The sequence below is a fragment of the Platalea leucorodia genome (assembly GCF_965183815.1).
Source record: "Platalea leucorodia genome assembly, contig: HAP1_HAP1_SCAFFOLD_471, whole genome shotgun sequence".
NCBI classification, from domain to species: Eukaryota; Metazoa; Chordata; class Aves; order Pelecaniformes; family Threskiornithidae; genus Platalea; species Platalea leucorodia.
This window is the reverse complement of record NW_028121121.1, coordinates 18,780-38,081: the sequence shown is the minus strand read 5'-3', so window position 1 is coordinate 38,081 and position 19,302 is coordinate 18,780. Positions and strand designations below refer to the sequence as shown.

The following is a 19,302-nucleotide window of genomic DNA, read 5'->3' as shown; positions in this document are numbered from 1 at the left end:
GTCCCCGATGTCCCCAACGTCCCCCCGATGTCCCCTTGTCCCCCGATGTCCCCAACGTCCCCCCAATGTCCCCATGTCCCCCGATGTCCCCAACGTCGTCCTGATGTCCCTAACATCCCCCCGATGTCCCCGTGTCCCCCGATGTCCCCAACATCCCTGATGTCCCCAATGTCCCCCCGATGTCCCCATGTCCCCCAACGTCCCCGGTGTCCCAACGTCCCCACCGATGTCCCCGTGTCCCTGATGTCCCCAACGTCCCTGATGTCCCCAACGTCCCCCCGATGTCCCCTTGTCCCCCGATGTCCCCAACGTCCCCCCAATGTCCCCAATGTCCCCCCCGATGTCCCCGTGTCCCCAATGTCCCCCCGATGTCCCCGTGTCCCCCGATGTCCCCAACGTCCCCCTGATGTCCCGATGTCCCCAACATCCCCCGATGTCCCCAACGTCCCCCTGATGTCCCTGTGTCCCCCGATGTCCCCAACGTCCCCGATGTCCCCAACGTCCCCCCGATGTCCCCGTGTCCCCAACGTCCCCGATGTCCCCAACGTCCCCCCAATGTCCCCAACGTCCCCCTGATGTCCCCGTGTCCCCCAATGTCCCCAACGTCCCTGATGTCCCCAACGTCCCCCCAATGTCCCGATGTCCCCAACATCCCCCGATGTCCCCGATGTCCCCAACGTCCCCCCGATGTCCCCAACGTCCCCCGATGTCCCCAACGTCCCCCCGATGTCCCCGTGTCCCCAACGTCCCCGATGTCCCCAACGTCCCCCGATGTCCCCGATGTCCCCAACATCCCCCGATGTCCCCGTGTCCCCCGATGTCCCCAACGTCCCCGATGTCCCCAACGTCCCCGATGTCCCCAACATCCCTGATGTCCCCAACGTCCCCCCGATGTCCCCGTGTCCCCCGATGTCCCTGTGTCCCCCAACGTCCCCCCGATGTCCCCAACGTCCCCAATGTCCCCCCGATGTCCCCATGTCCCGATGTCCCCAACGTCCCCCGATGTCCCCGTGTCCCCCGATGTCCCCAACATCCCCCCCGATGTCCCCAACATCCCTGATGTCCCCAACGTCCCCCCGATGTCCCCATGTCCCCCGATGTCCCTGTGTCCCCCGATGTCCCCCATGTCCCCAACATCCCCGATGTCCCAACGTCCCCGATGTCCCCGACGTCCCCCCGATGTCCCCATGTCCCCCGATGTCCCTGTGTCCCCCGATGTCCCCCATGTCCCCCGATGTCCCCGACGTCCCCCCGATGTCCCCAATGTCCCCAACATCCCCCCGATGTCCCCGACGTCCCCCCGATGTCCCCAACGTCCCCCCCCAGGAGTTCAAGCTGATGTTCGGGATGCTCTTCTCCCTCCGCTCCTTCGTGGGCAAGATGAGCCCCACCGACATGTATCCGCTTTTGGGGGGCCCCGGGGGGGTTGGGGGGGGGGGACCCCAGGGCTGTCGGACCCCGGGGGGGGGCAGAGGGGACCCCAAAAATGGGGGGGGACCCCAAAAATGGGGGGGGACCCCAAAAGGGGCTTTGGGGGCGCCCCAAAGTAGGGGGGGGGCGTGGGGGGATTGGGGGGAAGGAATTGGGGACCCCAAGGGTTTTGGGGGGGCTCTGGCGGGGGCTGGGGGTCCCCAAAAATTGGGGGGGACCCCAGGGAGGGTCTGGGGGACCCCAAGAGGTGGGGGGGGACCCCAAGAGATGGGGGGGTCCCCAAGAAGGGCATGGAGGACCCCAAAAGTGCTGGGGGAGCCCAAGAAGGGTCTCCAGGACTGGGGGGGGGATTTGGGGGCTCAAGGGGACCCCAAGAGGTGGGGGGGGACCCCAAAAGTTGAGGGGGACCCCAGGGAGGGTCTAAGGGACCCCAAGAAGTGGGGGGGGACCCCAAGAGTTGAGGGGGGACCCCAAGAAGGGCATGGGGAGCCCCCAAAAGTGCTGGGGGACCCCAAAAAGGGCATTGGGGACCCTAAAATTGCTGGGCCCCAGGGAAGGCGACGGGGGGGGTACCCCAAAATGAGGACGGGGGGGTCCCCAGGGCTGCTGGGATATTGGGGGACCCCGGAGGGGACCCCAAAAGATGGGGGGGACCCCGAAAGGTAGGGGGGGACCCCAAAAGCCATCAGGGACCCCGCAAAGAGGCCGAGAAGGGGGGGGGGGGGCTTAGGGACGGGGATTTGGGGGGGAAAACCGGGGATTTGGGGGGGCTGGGAGGGGTTGGGGGGGTGCAGGGATTTGGGGAGCCCCTGGGGGATTTGGGGGGGCCCCCCCCCGGTGCCGTTGGGAGCCTTAGCGCGCAGGCGGGACGGCTTCGTCTCCTTCCACACCAGCAAGTACCGGCTGCATTACTACGAGACGCCGACGGGGCTGCGGCTGGTGCTGAACACGGACCTGAGCGTGGCCTGCGCCCGCGAAGCCCTGCACCACATCTACAGCAACGTGAGGGCACCCCAAAACCCCCTGCACCCCAAAAACCCGCACCCGAACCCCCCCCGGCACCCCAAACCCCCCCTGCACCCCAAAACCCCCGAACCGGCACCCCAAAAACCTGCCCCCGGCACCCAAACCTGCGCCTGCGTCCCAAACTGGGACCCCAGCCCTGCCCCACAGCTACAGCGACGTGAGGGCACCCCAAAACCCCCTGCACCCCAAAAACCCGCACCCGAAACCCCCCTGGCACCCCAAACCCCCCTGCACCCCAAAAACCCCCGAACCGGCACCCCAAAACCTGCCCCTGGCACCCAAACCTGCACCTGCGTCCCGAACTGGGGCCCCAGCCCTGCCCCACAGCTACAGCAACGTGAGGGCACCCCAAAACCCCCTGCACCCCAAAAACCCGCACCCCAAACCCCCCCGGCACCCCAAAACCCCCCAGCACCCCAAAACCCCCCAAATCGGCACCCCAAAACCCCCGAACCGGCACCCCAAAACCTGCCCCCGGCACCCAAACCTGCGCCTGCGTCCCGAACTGGGACCCCAGCCCTGCCCCACAGCTACAGCGACGTGAGGGCACCCCAAACCCCCTGCACCCCAAAAACCCGCACCCGAACCCCCCCGGCACCCCAAACCCCCCCTGCACCCCAAAAACCCGAACCAGCACCCCAAAACCTGCCCCCGGCACCCAAACCTGCGCCTGCGTCCCGAACTGGGACCCCAGCCCTGCCCCACAGCTACAGCGACGTGAGGGCACCCCAAAACCCCCTGCACCCCAAAAAACTGCACCCCAAACCCCCCAGCACCCAAAACCCCCTGGCACCCCAAAAACCCGCACCCCAAAACCCCCCGGCACCCCAAAACCCCCCCAGCACCCCAAACCCCCGAACCGGCACCCCAAAACTCCCCTGCACCCCAAAAACCCACACCCCAAAACCCCTCTGCACCTCAAAATCTGCACCCTGACCCCCCCGCACCCCAAAACCTGCCCCAGCACCCCGAAATGTCCCTGTGTCCCCCCCCACTGCACCCAGCACCCCAAAACCCCCTGCGGCCCTGGGGTGAGGTGGGAATGGCCGGGTCCTGGGGGTGGGGGTCCCCAATACCTGGGGGCTGGGGGGTCCCTGGGTGCTGGGGATCCCTGGGTGCTGGTGGGGTCTCTGGGTGCTGGGGGGTCCCCAATACCTGGGGGCTGGGGGTCCCTGGGTGCTGGGGGTCCCCAATACCTGGGTCCCTGGGTGCTGGGGGGTCCCTGGGTGCTGGTGGGGTCCCCGGGTGCTGGGGGTCCCTAATACCTGGGTGCTGGGGGGCCCTGGGTGCTGGGGGGTCCTGGACACTGGGGTCCTGGGTGCTGGGGGTCCCCAATACCTGGGTGCTGGGGGTCCCTGGGTGCTGGGGGTCCCCAATACCTGGGTGCTGGGGGGTCCCTGGGTGCTGGGGGTCCCTGGGTGCTGGGGGGGTCCCCCAATACCTGGGGGCTGGGGGGTCCCTGGGTGCTGGGGGTCCCTGGGTGCTGGGGGTCCCCAATACCTGGGGGCTGGGGGGTCCCTGGGTGCTGGGGGGTCCTGGGTGCTGGGGGTCCTGGACACTGGGTCCCTGGGTGCTGGGGGTCCCCAATACCTGGGTCCCTGGTGCTGGGGTCCCTGGGTGCTGGGGGGTCCCCAATACCTGGGTGCTGGGGGTCCCTGGGTGCTGGGGGGTCCTGGGTGCTGGGGGTCCTGGACACTGGGGTCCCTGGGTGCTGGGGGGTCCCCAATACCTGGGTGCTGGGGGTCCTGGGTGCTGGGGGGTCCCTGGGTGCTGGGGGTCCTGGACACTGGGGTCCCTGGGTGCTGGGGGTCCCTGGGTGCTGGGGGGTCCTGGACACTGGGGTCCCTGGGTGCTGGGGGGTCCCTGGGTGCTGGGGGATCCCCAATACCTGGGTCCTGGGGGTTGGGGGGGGGTGCTGGGTGGGGGTTGTGGGTGTGGAGTGATGGGGGTTGTCGCTGGGTGGGGGTGTGGGGCGCTGGGTGCCGGGGGAGGGGGGGGTCGCTGGGTGGGGGTGCGGGGCGCTGGGTGCCGGGGGGGGGGGGGGGGTGTCGCTGGGTGGGGGTGCGGGGCGCTGGGTGCCGGGGGGGGGGGGGGGGTCGCTGGGTGGGGGTGCGGGGCGCTGGGTGCCGGGGGGGGGGGTGGTCGCTGGGTGGGGGTGTGGGGCGCTGGGTGCCGGGGGGGGGGGGGGGGGGGGTGTCGCTGGGTGGGGGTGCGGGGCGCCTGGGTTGCCGGGGGGGGGGGGGGGTCGCTGGGTGGGGGTGCGGGGCGCTGGGTGACGGGGGGGGGGGTCGCTGGGTGGGGGTGCGGGGCGCTGGGTGACGGGGGTGCCCCCCGCAGCTCTTCGTGGAGCTGGTGGTGAAGAACCCCCTGTGCCCCCCCCGGCAGCCGGTGCAGAGCGAGCTCTTCGCGCCCGCCTCGACGCCTTCGTCCGCGGGCTCCCCTTCTTCGCCCCCCGCCCCGCCTGAGCCCCCCGGGGGCACCCCAAAACCCCCCAGCACCCCAAAACCCCCCTGGGCACCCCAACCCCCCCCTGGGGCACCCCCAAACCACCCCAGGCACCCCAACCCCCCCCCTGGGGCACCCTGATATCGCTGGGGGGGAGGGGGGGGGGCTAAACCCTCTGGGGGCACCCCAAAACCCCCCGGCCCCCCAAAACCCCCCCCGGCACCCCAACCCCCCCCTGGGGGCACCCCCAAACCCCCCCGGGCACCCCAAACCCCCCCCGGGGCACCCTGATATCCCGGGGGGGGGGAGGGGGGGCTAAACCCCTTCACGGACACCCCAAAACCCCCCGGCACCCCAAAACCCCCCCCCGGCACCCCAACCCCCCCCTGGGGGCACCCCCAAACCCCCCCGGGCACCCCAAACCCCCCCCGGGGCACCCTGATATCCCGGGGGGGGGGAGGGGGGGCTAAACCCCTTCACGGACACCCCAAAACCCCCCGGCACCCCCAAACCCCCCGGACACCCCAAACCCCCCCCGGGGCACCCTGATATCCCTGGGGTGGGGCCCTAAACCCCCCTGGGGGCACCCCGACATCCTTAGGGGGCACCCCCCCAGGGCACCCCAACATCTCTGGGGGGGACCCCTAAACCCCCCCCGGGGCACCCCAACATCCCTGGGGGCACCCCCAAAACTCCAGGGGCACCCCACATCCCGGGGGGCACCCCCAAACCCCCCCGGATCCCCCCCCCCGGGCACCCCAACATCTCTGGGGGGCACCCCCAAAACCCCAGGGGCACCCCACATTCCTAGGGGTCACCACCCCCCCCCAGGGCCCCCCCAATATCTCGGGGGGGCACCCCCAAACCCCTGGGGCACCCCAACATCCCGGAGGGCACCCCAACATCTCTGGAGGGGACCCCCAACCCCCTCCCGGCACCCCAACATCCCCGGGGGGGACCCTAAACCCCTGGGGCACCCCCACATCCCTGGGGGACCCCAAGCCCCCTGGGGGGGTTTCGGGGTGCCCCCACACCAGGCCTTGCTCCTACCCCCGCCTCCCCCCCGTGGGGCACCCCAATATTTTAGGGGCGACCCCCAAACCCATGGGGGCCCCCCCCCAAAACCCATGGGGGACCCCAAAAATCTTTAGAGGGGACCCCAACATCCCTGGGGGGGACCCCAAGATCCCATGGGGGGGACCCCCACACCCATGGGGGGACCCGAGCACCCATGGGGGACCCTAAGATCCCTGGGGGGGGGGACCCCTGGGCTGGGTGCCCCCCCCCCCCCCCCCCCAGTTTGGGGGGGTCCCAGCCCCCCCAAAATGAAATAAAGGCGTTTGGTTGGTGCTCGGCTGCCTGGGGGTGCTGGGGGGGGGGGGGGGCAGGGAGGTGGATTTTGGGGGGGGGGGGTCCCCCTGCAAAGGGACTCAGGACCCCCCAAAGGGTCCCAGAGCCCCCCCAAAAGGGACCGAGAGCCCCCCCAAAGGACCCAGAGCCCCCCGAAGGGACCAGGATCCCCCACAAAAAGACCCAGTGCCCCCCAAAACGGAGCCAGGGACCCCCCAAAAGTACCCAGGGCCCCCAAACGACACCCAGAGCCCCCCCAAAGGGACCCAGGACCCCCCCAAAAGGACCCAGGCCCCCCCCAAATGGGACCCAGAGCCCCACGAAAGGGACCCAAGGTCCAATGTCCCCCCCCCAAGGGACCAGGACCCCCCCAAAGGACCCAGAGCCCCCAAAAACAGAGCCAGGGACCCCCCAAAGGGACCAGTGCCCCCCCAAAGGGAGCCAGGGTCCAATGTCCCCCCCCAAAGGACCCAGAGCCCCCCCCAAAACACAGCCAGGGACCCCCCAAAGGGACCAGTGCCCCCCAAAGGGAGCCAGGGTCCAATGTCCCCCCCCAAAGGACCCAGAGCCCCCCCAGAACGGAGCCAGTGACCCCCCCAAACGACCCAGGAACCCCCAAAGGGACCACGACCCCCACAAGAGGGACCCAGGGTCCAATGTCCCCCCCCCAAAGGACCCAGAGCCCCCCCAAAACGGAGCTAGGGACCCCCCAAAGGACCCAGGACCCCCAAAAGGGACGAGGACCCCCCCAAAAGGGACCCAGGGTCCAATGTCCCCCTCCCCAAAGGGCCCAGAGCCCCCCCAAAACGGAGCCAGGGACCCCCCCAAAGGGACCAGTGCCCCCCCCAAAGGGACCCAGGACCCCCAAATGGGACCCAGAGCCCCCACCAAAGGGACCCAGGGTCCAATGTGTCCCCCCCCCAAAGGACCCAGTGCCCCCCCAAGGGACCAGGACCCCCCAAAAGGGTCCCAGAGCCCCCAAAGGACCCAGAGCCCCCCAAAACAGAGCCAGGGACCCCCCAAACGACTCAGGACCCCCCCCAAAAGGGACCCAGGGTCCAATGTCGCCCCCCCAAAGGACCCAGAGCCCCCCAGAACGGAGCCAGGGACCCCCCCAAAGGACCCAGGACCCCCAAAAGGGGACCCAGGGTCCAATGTCCCCCCCCCCCAAAGGACCCAGAGCCCCCCCAAAACGGAGCTAGGGACCCCCCAAACGACCCAGGACCCCCAAAAGGGACGAGGACCCCCCCCCAAAAGGGACCCAGGGTCCAATGTCCCCCCCCTCCCCCCAAGGGACCCAGGCATCCGGACTCTCCCCCCTCCCACCTCCACACCGGGGCGGAGCCCCGCATGCAAATGAGGCCCCGATATGCAAATGAGCCCTATATGCAAATAAGCCCCGCCCCCCAAAACACAGGGCCTCCCCACGGGGTCAGGCTTAGGGGTTAGGTCAGGGTTAGAGTTTGGGTTTGGGTTAGGTTTAGGATTATGGTTAGGATGAGTGCTAAAACCACGAGGATCAGGGTTAGGGGTTAGGCCGGGGTTAGAGTTAGGGTTAGGATGAGTGTTAAAACCATTAGGATCAGGGTTGGGGGTTAGGTCAGGGTTTAAATCAGGGTTTAGGTTAGGTTTAGTATTACAGTTAGGGTTAGGATTAGTGTTAAGACCATGAGGGTCAGGTTTAGGGATTAGGTTGGGGGTTAGGATTAGGGTTAAGACCATTAGGGTCAGGGTTAGGGGTTAGGTTGGGGTTAGAGTTAGGGTTAGGATGAGTGTTAAAACCATTAGGATCAGGGTTAAGGGTTTAGGTCAAGGTTAGAGTTAGGATTAGCATTAGTGTTAAGACCATTAGGGTCAGCGTTAGGGGTTAGGTCAGGGTTTAAGTCAGGGTTTAGGTTAGGTTTAGTATTACCGTTTGGGTTAGGATTAGTGTTAAGACCATTAGGGTCAGGCTTAGGGGTTAGGTTGGGGTTAGGATTAGGGTTAAGACCATTAGGGTCAGGGTCAGGGTTTAGGTCAGGGTTTAGGTTAGGTTTAGTATTACAGTTAGGTTTAGGATTAGTGTTAAGACCATTAGGGTCAGGTTAGGGTTAGGATTAGTGTTAAGACCATGAGGATCATGGTTAGGTCAGGGTTTAGGTTAGGGTTAGAGTTAGGGTTAGGTTTAGGATTAGAGGTATGGTTAGAATTAGTGTTAAGACCATGAGGGTCAGGGTTAGGTTAGGGTTTGGGTTAGGATTAAGGTTAAGACCATTAGGGTCAGCTTTAGGGGTTAGGTCAGGGTTAGAGTTAGGGTTTAGGTTAGGTTTAGTGTTACAATTAGGGTTAGGATTAGTGTTAAGACCATTAGGATCAGGGTTAGGGATTAGGTCAGGGTTTAGGTTGGGGTTAGGGTTTGGGTTCGGTTTAGGATTACAGTTAGGGTTAAGACCATTAGGGTCAGGGTTTAGGTCAGGTTTAGGGTTAGGGTTTGGGTTAGTCGTAGGATCCCAGGTTGGAAGGGCCCTCGGGGATCACCCAGTCCAACCTTTCCAGCGCAGCCCAGACAAGATGGCCCCCGCGCCACGGCCAGCCGAGGCCTAACGTGGCTCAGCCTCAATTAATTAATCAAAAATTAATTAAACTGAAAGATGAAGTCAACCAAACCATAGACTCGACCTAAAAATGGATTCAGCCTAAAAATTAAACCAAAAAAACCCCTCATTCGGCCTAAAAATTAAACCAAAAAAATTAATTCAAGCAAAAAAAATTAAACTGAAACGTTAGTTCAACCAAAAAATTCAACCAAAAAATTAATTCAACCTAAAAAGGAATTAAACTGAAACATTAATTCAACCCCAAAATTAACTCAACCGAAAAATGAATTCAACAAAGAAATTAATTCAAGCTAAAAATTAGTCCAGCCGAAAAAGTAATTCAGCCTAAAAATGAAATCAGCTGAATAATTAATTTGTTGAAACAAAAAAATTTAATTCAACAGAAAAATTAATTAAACCGAAAAATTAATTCAGCCTAAAAATTGATTAAACTGAAACTTTAATTCAACCCCCAAATTAATTCAACCGAAAAAATCAATGCGACCGCGACGGCGTTCAGCCGAACCGAAGGCCTCGGCCCCGGCCGACGCAAGGCCTCTGCGCCCCGAGGGGCGGCCATGTCGCGCCGCGCCGACCCATAACCCCCCGCGGCTCCCGCCTGCGCTGCGGCGACCGCAGGGGATTATGGGATTGCGCCAGCACGGGCCTACGTTGGGCGGCCGCCGGCCGCGGGGGGAAGGAGCCGTGGTAGCCCCGGCCCGGAGGGCAGCGGGTCATCGGCGGCCATGTCACGGTGGGCGGCATCACGGCGGGCGGCGTCACCCGTGGCCGCGTCACCGTGATGTCACAGTGGGCCTGTGACACGCCCGCGCCGGGGTAAGAAAGGGGATCCGGCACCCTGGAGGAGCGTCCAGAGGACGAGCGCGGGGATGAGCGCCTACGTGGCCGGCGCCGCCACGGGGCGACCCCCCCAGCGTGAGACGGGCCAAGATGGAATTCTGGGACGGCTTGGAGGAGGCCTTCATGATGCCCAGCATCAGCCAAGAAGGTACAGGCGTCCGCAACCCCCGCGTGGCGACCGCCGGTGGCGGCCTTCCGAGGGCGAGACTCGGCGCTGCGGCCATCTTAGGGCTGGCTCCACCCGGGGCTGGCGGTGACACGTCACCTCCGCCACCGCGCCACGGCCGAGGGGATGGCAGTGACATGCCACCGTGCCACGGCTGAGGGGGACGGCGGTGACACGTCACCTCCGCCACCGTGCTATGGCCAAGGGGGCGGTGGTGACACACCACCGCGCCACGGCCGAGGGGATGGCAGTGACATGCCACCATGCCACGGCCGAGGGGGACGGCGGTGACACGTCACCTCCGCCACCGCGCCACGGCCAAGGGGATGGTGGTGACACGTCACCTCTGTCACTGTGCCATGGCCGAGGGGGATGGCGGTGACATGCCACCGTGCCACGGCCGAGGGGGACGGCGGTGACACGTCACCTCCGCCACTGCGCCACGGCCAAGGGGATGGTGGTGACACGTCACCTCTGTCACTGTGCCATGGCCAAGGGGATGGCGGTGACACGTCACCTCTGTCACTGTGCCATGGCCGAGGGGATGGCAGTGACATGCCACCGTGCCATGGCCGAGGGGATGGTGGTGACACATCACCTCCGCCACCGCGCCATGGCCAAGGGGATGGCAGTGACATGCCACCGTGCCACGGCTGAGGGGGACGGCGGTGACACGTCACCTCCGCCACCGCGCCGCGGCCAAGGGGATGGTGGTGACACGTCACCTCTGCCACCGTGCCACAGCCAAGGGGACGGCAGTGACACGTCACCTCTGCCACTGCGCCATGGCCAAGGGGATGGCAGTGACATGCCACCATGCCACGGCCGAGGGGGACGGCGGTGACACGTCACCTCCGCCACCGCGCCACGGCCGAGCGCGACCTCCTTTGCTTTTGCTTTCCAGAGCGAGCGGCCATCTGGGCCGCGGTGGCCGCCCACGTTGAAGACCGGCTCTCGCTGCTGAAGGTAGCGCGACACCCGCGTCCTCCTTGGCCACCACCGCACGCGGTGGCGAGTCCCCGTGGCTGCCACCGGGGGGGGGGGGGGGATCCCGGTCGCTGGAGACCCCTCGGGATGGGTTTTTGGGAAGGGGGGGAGGACTCGACGTCCCTGACCGGAGCCACCCCCCGGCCGCTCCTCACCCTTCGATCCCTCTGCTCCAGGGCGTCCGAATTCCCACCCTTGGCACCTTCGATGCTTTTCCCAAACGGATCCAGGTCGGAGACGAAACCGTGACCATCCGGAAACCCGGGTTTCGCCTGGCCAGGAATCTCGCCTACGTCCACAACCTGCTGACCAACAAGGCCTACCTGCCCGGTAAGATGGCGGCTTAATCCCTGACATCATCGCATCCCTTCCCAAGGTCCGAGATCCTTCGCGAAAGCGACTCCCCCTCTCCAGAGCAGCTCCGAAAACGGGTTTTTTTTTTTCCGGGCGACGCCATGATTTTAGTAAGCAACCGTCGGGAAATGGCCGAAGAGCCGAGGGATGAGCGTCTCCATCCTTCCCGTGTCGCTTTTTTTCCAGGCAACAAAGAGCTGGAACCCCTCAAATATTCCAAAGTGGCGGCAGCCGCTTCCGTATCCCGGCGGAAAGCGGAGCTTTGCATCCAAGGCACCACGTCCCTCCTCTCGTACTGCCTGGGGAAGGGGGAGAACGTGGCCCTGGTCCTGCCGGACGTCGGGGTGCTCCTCATCGAAGGCACCAAGGTGGAGATGAAGTTCTACTACGCCTTCCTAGCGCGGTTGGTTGGGAAGGAGGACTTGGAAAAAGTGGTTCTCAAGGTGAGTGGTTCGGTTTCGCCGTGGCGCGGGCAGTCCCGTGGCCGTGTCCCGGCGCTGCTTCCACGCGGCCCGTCAGGACGTGGGCAAGACTTGGTCCTACCAACGCTCACTGCCGCGGGCTCCTCCCATCTTGAGTGGCTTGGCCACGCCGAGGACGCCCCGCCATCTTTGGGCTCCTCCCATCTTGAGTGGCTCGGCCATGCCGAGGACGCCCCGCCATCTTTGGGCTCCTTCCATCTCGAGTGGCTCGGCCACGCCGAGGACGCCCCGCCATCTTTGGGCTCCTTCCATCTTGAGTGGCTCGGCCACGCCGAGGACGCCCCGCCATCTTTGGGCTCCTTCCATCTTGAGTGGCTCGGCCACGCCGAGGACGCCCCGCCATCTTTGGGCTCCTCCCATCTTGAGTGGCTCAGCCACGCCAAGGACGCCCTGCCATCTTTGGGCTCCTTCCATCTCGAGTGGCTCGGCCACGCCGAGGACGCCCTGCCATCTTTGGGCTCCTCCCATCTTGAGTGGCTCGGCCACGCCGAGGACGCCCCGCCATCTTTGGGCTCCTTCCATCTCGAGTGGCTCGGCCACGCCGAGGACGTCCTGCCATCTTTGGGCTCCTTCCATCTTGAGTCCGTTAGCCATGTTGTCGACGCCCCGCCATCTTTGGGCTCCTCCTATCTTGAGTCCGTCAGCCATGTTGTCGACGCCCCGCCATCTTTGGGCTCCTCCCATCTTGAGTGGCTCGGCCACGCCGAGGACGCCCCGCCATCTTTGGGCTCCTCTGATCTCGAGTGGCTCGGCCACGCCGAGGACGCCCTGCCATCTTTGGGCTCCTCCCATCTTGAGTCCGTCGGCCATGTTGACGACGCCCCGCCATCTTTGGGCTCCTCCCATCTTGAGTCCATCGGCCATGTTGACGACGTTCTGCCATCTTTGTGCTCCTCCCCTGCAGGTCCCCTGGCTGCTGGACATGGTGGTGTCCCCCATGGTATCCGTGGCCTCCCTGACTTTCTCCGGCCGTGTCATCGTCTTTCCCGAGTGAGTACCTTGGCGGCTGTTGCCGCCACTTGATGCAGATGCTCAAGGTCGCGTTTGCTCCTTGCGACGCCGCGCCGGGCAGCGACTCGATGTCCCCAGGCCGTCGTCGCTACCAGACACCAGATCTGATGGGAAAAGCCGAGGAATTCAGGCTTTTTTCTTCCCGTGGTGGCCTGGGCTTTGCCGGGTGACTCCGTTTCCCAGGACTGGCCTTGGGGACGGGGCACGGTGGACTTGGGAAAACAACGGCCTTTACGGCAAGGCTGAAATCCGCCTGTGAGCAGATCGCGGCGGTGGTGGTGCTCTGGGTTCTGTCGGTGTCTCCTTCTCGTTTCTAGGTTCGAAATGGAGTTTGTAGCCAGGGCTTTTCTCAAAACCTCAAGACAAGTCCCCGGTGAGGACAAGCAGACGAGAGGAGAGGCTTTGCCGCCTCTCGGGCAAGACGGGAAAGGTAAAGCAGCTCCTTTCCGTAGGACGGGCAACCAACTTTGGTCATCTCATGGGCAAATCACCGGCGTTGACGGCTCCAACTTGCGCCTCAAGCCAGCTCGGCCCAGCTTTTTGTCCTAACGACTCGTTAACGTCACCGAAACGGAGCCCTGGGGTGGGATGCGCCCGAGGGGACGATGGCGACGCAAGGCCCTCGCCTTCCCCGCTCACCCCCCAAAGAGTCCCCGTCGCCTCCATCCCCCCCCGGCTCCTCGCTCCCAAACCCGGCGCCGATAACGCAAGACCGCCTCGGAAACGGGGAAGCGGGACAAAAACGGGCGTTGGGGAGGGCGCTGGCGGCTGCGCGGGGAGCGGAACAACCCTCTCCGACATTTTGGGAAGAGGGCCGAGCCTCCCCGCGTGTCGCCGCCGCCGCCGCCGCCAGCGTCACAGCGCTGCTCTTCTGATGAGGTCTCTCCTTTCCAGTTCCAGCGGGATCGCTTGGGTTTCCCCCTCCTGCTAGTCCAAAATCGTCTCGTAGTGAAATACCGCCGTTCTGGGAAATCACCGGGACGGGGCAGAGGAAGACGCCGCCGGTCAGGTGAGGCTGAAGGCTCAGGGCTGGCATCTGCACGGGGGTTATTTTAACCCAGAGAGGTTGGAGATGCCCCATCCCTGGAAACATTCCAAGTCAGGTTGGCCGGGGACAACCGCGCGTCGGGGTTTTTCCTCGGCCGAGCTGCCGGTGGCCGCGCGAATTAAGCACGTGGCTCACGCGGGCGAGACGCGGCTCCGACCCCGTCGCGTCCTCGGGTAGACCTCTCCCTGTTGCCTCCTTCCAGGCGGCGGTCGATGACCCGGAGATGTTCCTCTGCCAAAACGCGGCCTGCGGCCGGCCAACTCAAGGGCAAATTCATGGCCAAAGGCCAAGAAGCAACGCAGAGCCAAGCGCAGGCAGCGAAACCTCGGAGCTACGGAGGGGAAAGGGGAGGAGGAAGAAGAGGAGGAGGAGGAGGTGGAGGAGGCGGCGGTGGTGGAGGAGGACGAGAAGGAGGAGGAGGTGGAAGAGGAGGAGGAGGAGGAGGAGGTGGAAGAGGAGGAGGAGGAGGTAGAAGAGGAAGACGAGGAGGAGGAGGCGGCAGAGGAGGACAAGAAGGAGGAGGAGGTGGAAGAGGAGGAAGAGGAGAAGGAAGAGGAGGAGGAGGCGAAGGAAGAGGAGGAGGGGGAAGAGGTGGAAGAGGAAGAGGAGGAGGAGGCGAGGAAGGAAGAGGAGGAGGAGGAAGAGGTGGAAGAGGAGGAGGAGGGGGAGGAGGAGGACGAGAAGGAGGAGGAGGTGGAAGAGGAGGAAGAGGAGAAGGAAGGAGGAGGAGGACGAGGAGGAGCAGGAGGAGGAGAAGGAGGAAGAGGAGAAGGAAGAGGAGGAGCAGAAGGAGGAAGAGGTGGAAGAGGAGGAGGAGGCGGAGGAGAGGAAGAAGAAGAAGGAGGATTATTAGCGGAGAAGATCCTCGCGGAAATCGCAGCGATGGAGCCGGTGAAAGCCAAGCCCTCCTCCCGTCCCCAGGAAGCCTTCACCTTTGTAACGCCTGTGATAGCCATCTTATCGGCAACGAGCTCGGAGGCCAGCCTGCCCGAGGCCTACGAGGCGCTCAAACGGCCGACAGCGAGACCGAGATGGCAAAAATGGTGACGTTCGGTCCTGAGAAATGCTGGCCGGTGGTGGAACAACCTCAACCACGGAGCCGTGAGACCGGCCTGCTTGAGGAACCCCCTCGATGAAGACCCCTGCCTTGGTCCAACCCATGGATGAGGGGAGCGGCTCCAGGCGACGCTTGGCGCCGAGGACCAGCTCAACGCTCCCTCCGCCGGCGAGGAGCGATCAGGAGCGAAAAACGAATTAAAAAAACAAAAACAGAAAAGCGAAAGAGCTTTGACTTTTTTAATCGGTCGCAAAGCGGACGGGGGGAGAAGGGGTTGGCCATGGGTCAACCCAACGCGGTGGCGGGGCCGTCTGAGGGCCCTTCACTTGGGATTTTTTTTTTGCCGTCCAAAGGACCTTTTCCGTGGCCGCTATGGAAAGGAACCGGCTTTGTTTTTGGGGGGGGGCAACCGGGCGCTTGGAGCGACGGGGGGGGGAAGATCTGGAGGGGAAAGGAGGGGAGCGGAGCTGGGGAGGCGCGGAGGCCACCTGAGCCTTCACCCAGCGCCATGAGGGACCGGGGACGGCAAGAGAGCGAGGCTGAGGACTTTCTCCTTCCGCTTGGAGCTCTTTGCGATCCTGTTTCTCTCCCGATTTACCCATTTTCTTGCTTATTTTCATCTCTACTTATGAAATCCTCCGAGTCGGTGCCCCCTTCGGCCGTCCCGTGGGCCGCCCGCGGTGACAGAAGGTCCCCCCTCCCGCCCCACCGCTACGCCACGTTTTTAAAGCTTTTAGGAAACAATTTTAAAATGCAATTACATTAAAAAAAATTGTAAAAAATTGAAAAAAATCAAAATTCATTAAAAAAAAGGAATTAAAAGGTTTTATTAAACAATTCCAACTTAACTTCGGGAGGAATCGAAACGGTTTGCAACCATTCAGCCAGCGCTGGGCTACGGGGGGGTGAACGCTTATAGCCTATAGATCGTTAAATATAAATTTTATCCCCTCGCAGGTAAAAGCAGCTTTATCCTCCTGCAAAAATAACTTTTCCCTTACGTCGCGCGCCGCCGTGAGACGAGCGGCGTTCGCCCTTCGCTTTCTGGAGTCCAGGATCGGGCGCCGTCTCCCCCCTGGGTTTTGTTTGGCAGCGCTGGGTTTTAGCGGTTGGATTTGAGGATCTCCAAGGTCTTTGCCAACCTCGACGACGCTGTGATCCTCTGATTCTACGGCTCCGTTGTCGCGGAATGGGATCATCCCAGTTGGTCAGGAGCCCAGGAGATCCCCTGGGATCATCCCAGTTCAACAGGACCCAGAAGATCCCCTGGGATCATCCCAGTTGGTCAGGAGCCCAGGAGATCCCCTGGGATCATCCCAGTTCAACAGGACCCCAGGAGATCCCCTAGGATCATCCCAGTTCAACAGGACCCAGAAGATCCCCTGGGATCATCCCAGTTGGTCAGGAGCCCAGGAGATCCCCTGGGATCATCCCAGTTCAACAGGACCCCAGGAGATCCCCTAGGATCATCCCAGTTGGTCAGGAGCCCAGGAGATCCCCTGGGATCATCCCAGTTCAACAGGACCCCAGGAGATCCCCTAGGATCATCCCAGTTCAACAGGACCCAGAAGATCCCCTGGGATCATCCCAGTTGGTCAGGAGCCCAGGAGATCCCCTGGGATCATCCCAGTTCAACAGGACCCCAGGAGATCCCCTGGGATCATCCCAGTTCAACAGGACCCCAGGAGATCCCCTAGGATCATCCCAGTTCAACAGGACCCCAGAAGATCCCCTGGGATCATCCCAGTTGGTCAGGAGCCCAGGAGATCCCCTGGGATCATCCCAGTTCAACAGGACCCCAGGAGATCCCCTAGGATCATCCCAGTTCAACAGGACCCAGAAGATCCCCTGGGATCATCCCAGTTGGTCAGGAGCCCAGGAGATCCCCTGGGATCATCCCGGTTCCTGAGGCCCCAGGAGATCCCCAGGAGATCTGGCCGGCTGTGCCGTCCCCATGACCGCGCTGGTGGCCACCGCTACGGCTGCGGCTGCCACCAGGACTACGCTGGTGGCCGTGGCCATGCCGATGACTGTCCCCATGGCGGCGCAGGCTGCCGCGGCTGGTGGCCATGGCCGTGCGGGTGGCCATGACCGCGCAGGGGGCTGTACCCACAGCAGCGCGGGTGGCCAGTGGCCACGGGGGCAACTGTGCCAACAGTGGTGGCCGTCCCTGTGACCTTGACAGTGGCCGTGACCATGTGGGTGACTGTCCTCATGGTGGCCATGACCACGGGGATGGCAGTCCCCATGGCAGTGCTGGTGGCCAAGCTGGTGGCCAACCCCAGGGTGACACGAGTGGCCACGGCCAGCGACCATGGCCATGCTGGTGGCCAGCCCCACGGTGACACAAGTGGCCACGGCCAGTGACCATGACCAGACTGGTGACCATCCCCATGACCTCGCTGGTGGCCACGATCACACGGGTGACCATCCCCATGACCATCCTGGCAGCCATCCCCGTGGCTGCCAGTGGCCACGACCACACGGGTGGCCACCCCCATGACCTCGCTGCTGGCCACAATCACACTGGTGACCGTTCCCCCGGTGGCCATGACTGTAGCCGTCCCCATGACCATCCCAGTAGCCATCCCCGTGGCCACCGGTGGCCACGACCACACTGGTGACCGTTCCCCCTGGTGGCCATGACTGTAGCCGTCCCCATGAGCATCCCAGTAGCCATCCCCATGGCCGCCGGTGGCCACGACCACACTGGTGACCATCCCCACGACCATCCCAGTAGCCATCCCCATGGCTGCCGGTGGCCACGACCACACTGGTGACCATCCCCATGACCTCGCTGCTGGCCACGATCACACTGGTGACCATTCCCCCGGTGGCCATGACTGTAGCCGTCCCCATGACCATCCCGGTAGCCCTCCCCGTGGCCACCGGTGGCCACGACCACACTGGTGACCGTTCCCCCTGGTGGCCATGACTGTAGCCATCCCCATGAGCATCCCAGTAGCCATCCCCGTGGCCGCCGGTGGCCACGACCACACTGGTGACCATCCCCACGACCATCCTGGTCGCCATCCCCGTGGCCGCCGGTGGCCACAACCGCACTGATGACCATCCCGGTAGCCATCCCCGTGGCTGCCAGTGGCCACAACCGCACTGATGACCATCCCGGTCGCCATCCCCGTGGCCGCCGGTGGCCACAACCGCACTGATGACCATCCCGGTAGCCATCCCCGTGGCCGCCGGTGGCCACAACCGCACTGATGACCATCCCAGTAGCCATCCCAGTAGCCATCCCAGTGGCCGCCGGTGGCCACAACCGCACTGATGACCATCCCGGTAGCCATCCCCGTGGCCGCCGGTGGCCACGACCGCACTGATGACCATCCCAGTAGCCATCCCCATGGCCGCCGGTGGCCACGACCGCACTGATGACCATCCCGGTAGCCATCCCCGTGGCTGCCAGTGGCCACAACCGCACTGATGACCATCCCGGTAGCCCTCCCCGTGGCCGCCGGTGGCCACAACCACACTGATGACCATCCCGGTAGCCATCCCCGTGGCCGCCGGTGGCCACAACCGCACTGATGACCATCCCGGTAGCCATCCCCGTGGCCGCCGGTGGCCACGACCACACTGATGACCATCCCGGTAGCCCTCCCCGTGGCCGCCGGTGGCCACGACCGCACTGGTGACCATCCCCACGACCATCCTGGTCGCCATCCCCGTGGCCGCCGGTGGCCACAACCGCACTGATGACCATCCCGGTAGCCATCCCCATGGCTGCCGGTGGCCACGACCGCACTGATGACCATCCCGGTAGCCCTCCCCGTGGCCGCCGGCGGCCACAACCGCACTGATGACCATCCCGGTAGCCCTCCCCGTGGCCGCCGGTGGCCACAACCGCACTGATGACCATCCCGGTAGCCCTCCCCGTGGCCGCCGGCGGCCACAACCGCACTGATGACCATCCCGGTCGCCATCCCCGTGGCCGCCGGTGGCCACGACCACACTGATGACCATCCCGGTAGCCCTCCCCGTGGCCGCCGGTGGCCACGACCGCACTGGTGACCATCCCCACGACCATCCTGGTCGCCATCCCCGTGGCCGCCGGTGGCCACAACCGCACTGATGACCATCCCGGTAGCCATCCCCATGGCCGCCGGTGGCCACGACCACACTGATGACCATCCCGGTAGCCCTCCCCGTGGCCGCCGGTGGCCACAACCGCACTGATGACCATCCCGGTCGCCATCCCCGTGGCCGCCGGTGGCCACAACCGCACTGATGACCATCCCGGTCGCCATCCCCGTGGCCGCCAGTGGCCACAACCGTGTGGATGACCCCCCCCACCCCCCCCACCCCTCCGACCGTGCCCAGCGCCCGGCGGCCCCGCGGTCGCCGACGCCACGGGTGACGGTGACGCCGAGGGAGGAGCGGAGCCGGGTGCCGTAGCCAAGGAACCGGGTTTTATTCTGCTGCGGTTAAACAAGTGCCCGCGCCCCGGGGGCGGGGGTGGCCCTGGGGACAGCGGGGGACCCCGGGGACGA

General features: G+C 64.5%; 2 protein-coding genes across 2 annotated transcripts; both read left to right on the top strand.

The window, feature by feature from the left end:
- Window positions 1-1,263: 1,263 nt before the first annotated feature.
- On the top strand, window positions 1,264-5,049 carry TRAPPC1 (trafficking protein particle complex subunit 1; the record flags this gene model as incomplete). Its single annotated transcript, XM_082339149.1, is given in 4 exon segments — window positions 1,264-1,397; window positions 2,295-2,433; window positions 4,795-4,861; window positions 4,864-5,049. Coding segments are annotated over 4 exon segments (399 nt in total). The 3' UTR covers window positions 4,923-5,049.
- A 2,464-nt stretch (window positions 5,050-7,513) lies between these two features.
- On the top strand, window positions 7,514-17,161 carry LOC309604213 (coiled-coil domain-containing protein 81-like; the record flags this gene model as incomplete). The annotated part of the gene is made up of 10 exons (XM_082339148.1): window positions 7,514-7,996; window positions 8,380-9,837; window positions 10,760-10,821; window positions 11,019-11,172; window positions 11,383-11,639; window positions 12,583-12,668; window positions 13,007-13,119; window positions 13,584-13,698; window positions 13,940-14,112; window positions 16,980-17,161. The coding sequence occupies exons 2-10, from the start codon at window positions 9,780-9,782 to the stop codon at window positions 17,159-17,161; spliced, it is 1,200 nt and encodes a 399-aa protein (XP_082195274.1). The 5' UTR covers window positions 7,514-7,996; window positions 8,380-9,779.
- Between the last annotated feature and the right edge of the window lie 2,141 nt (window positions 17,162-19,302).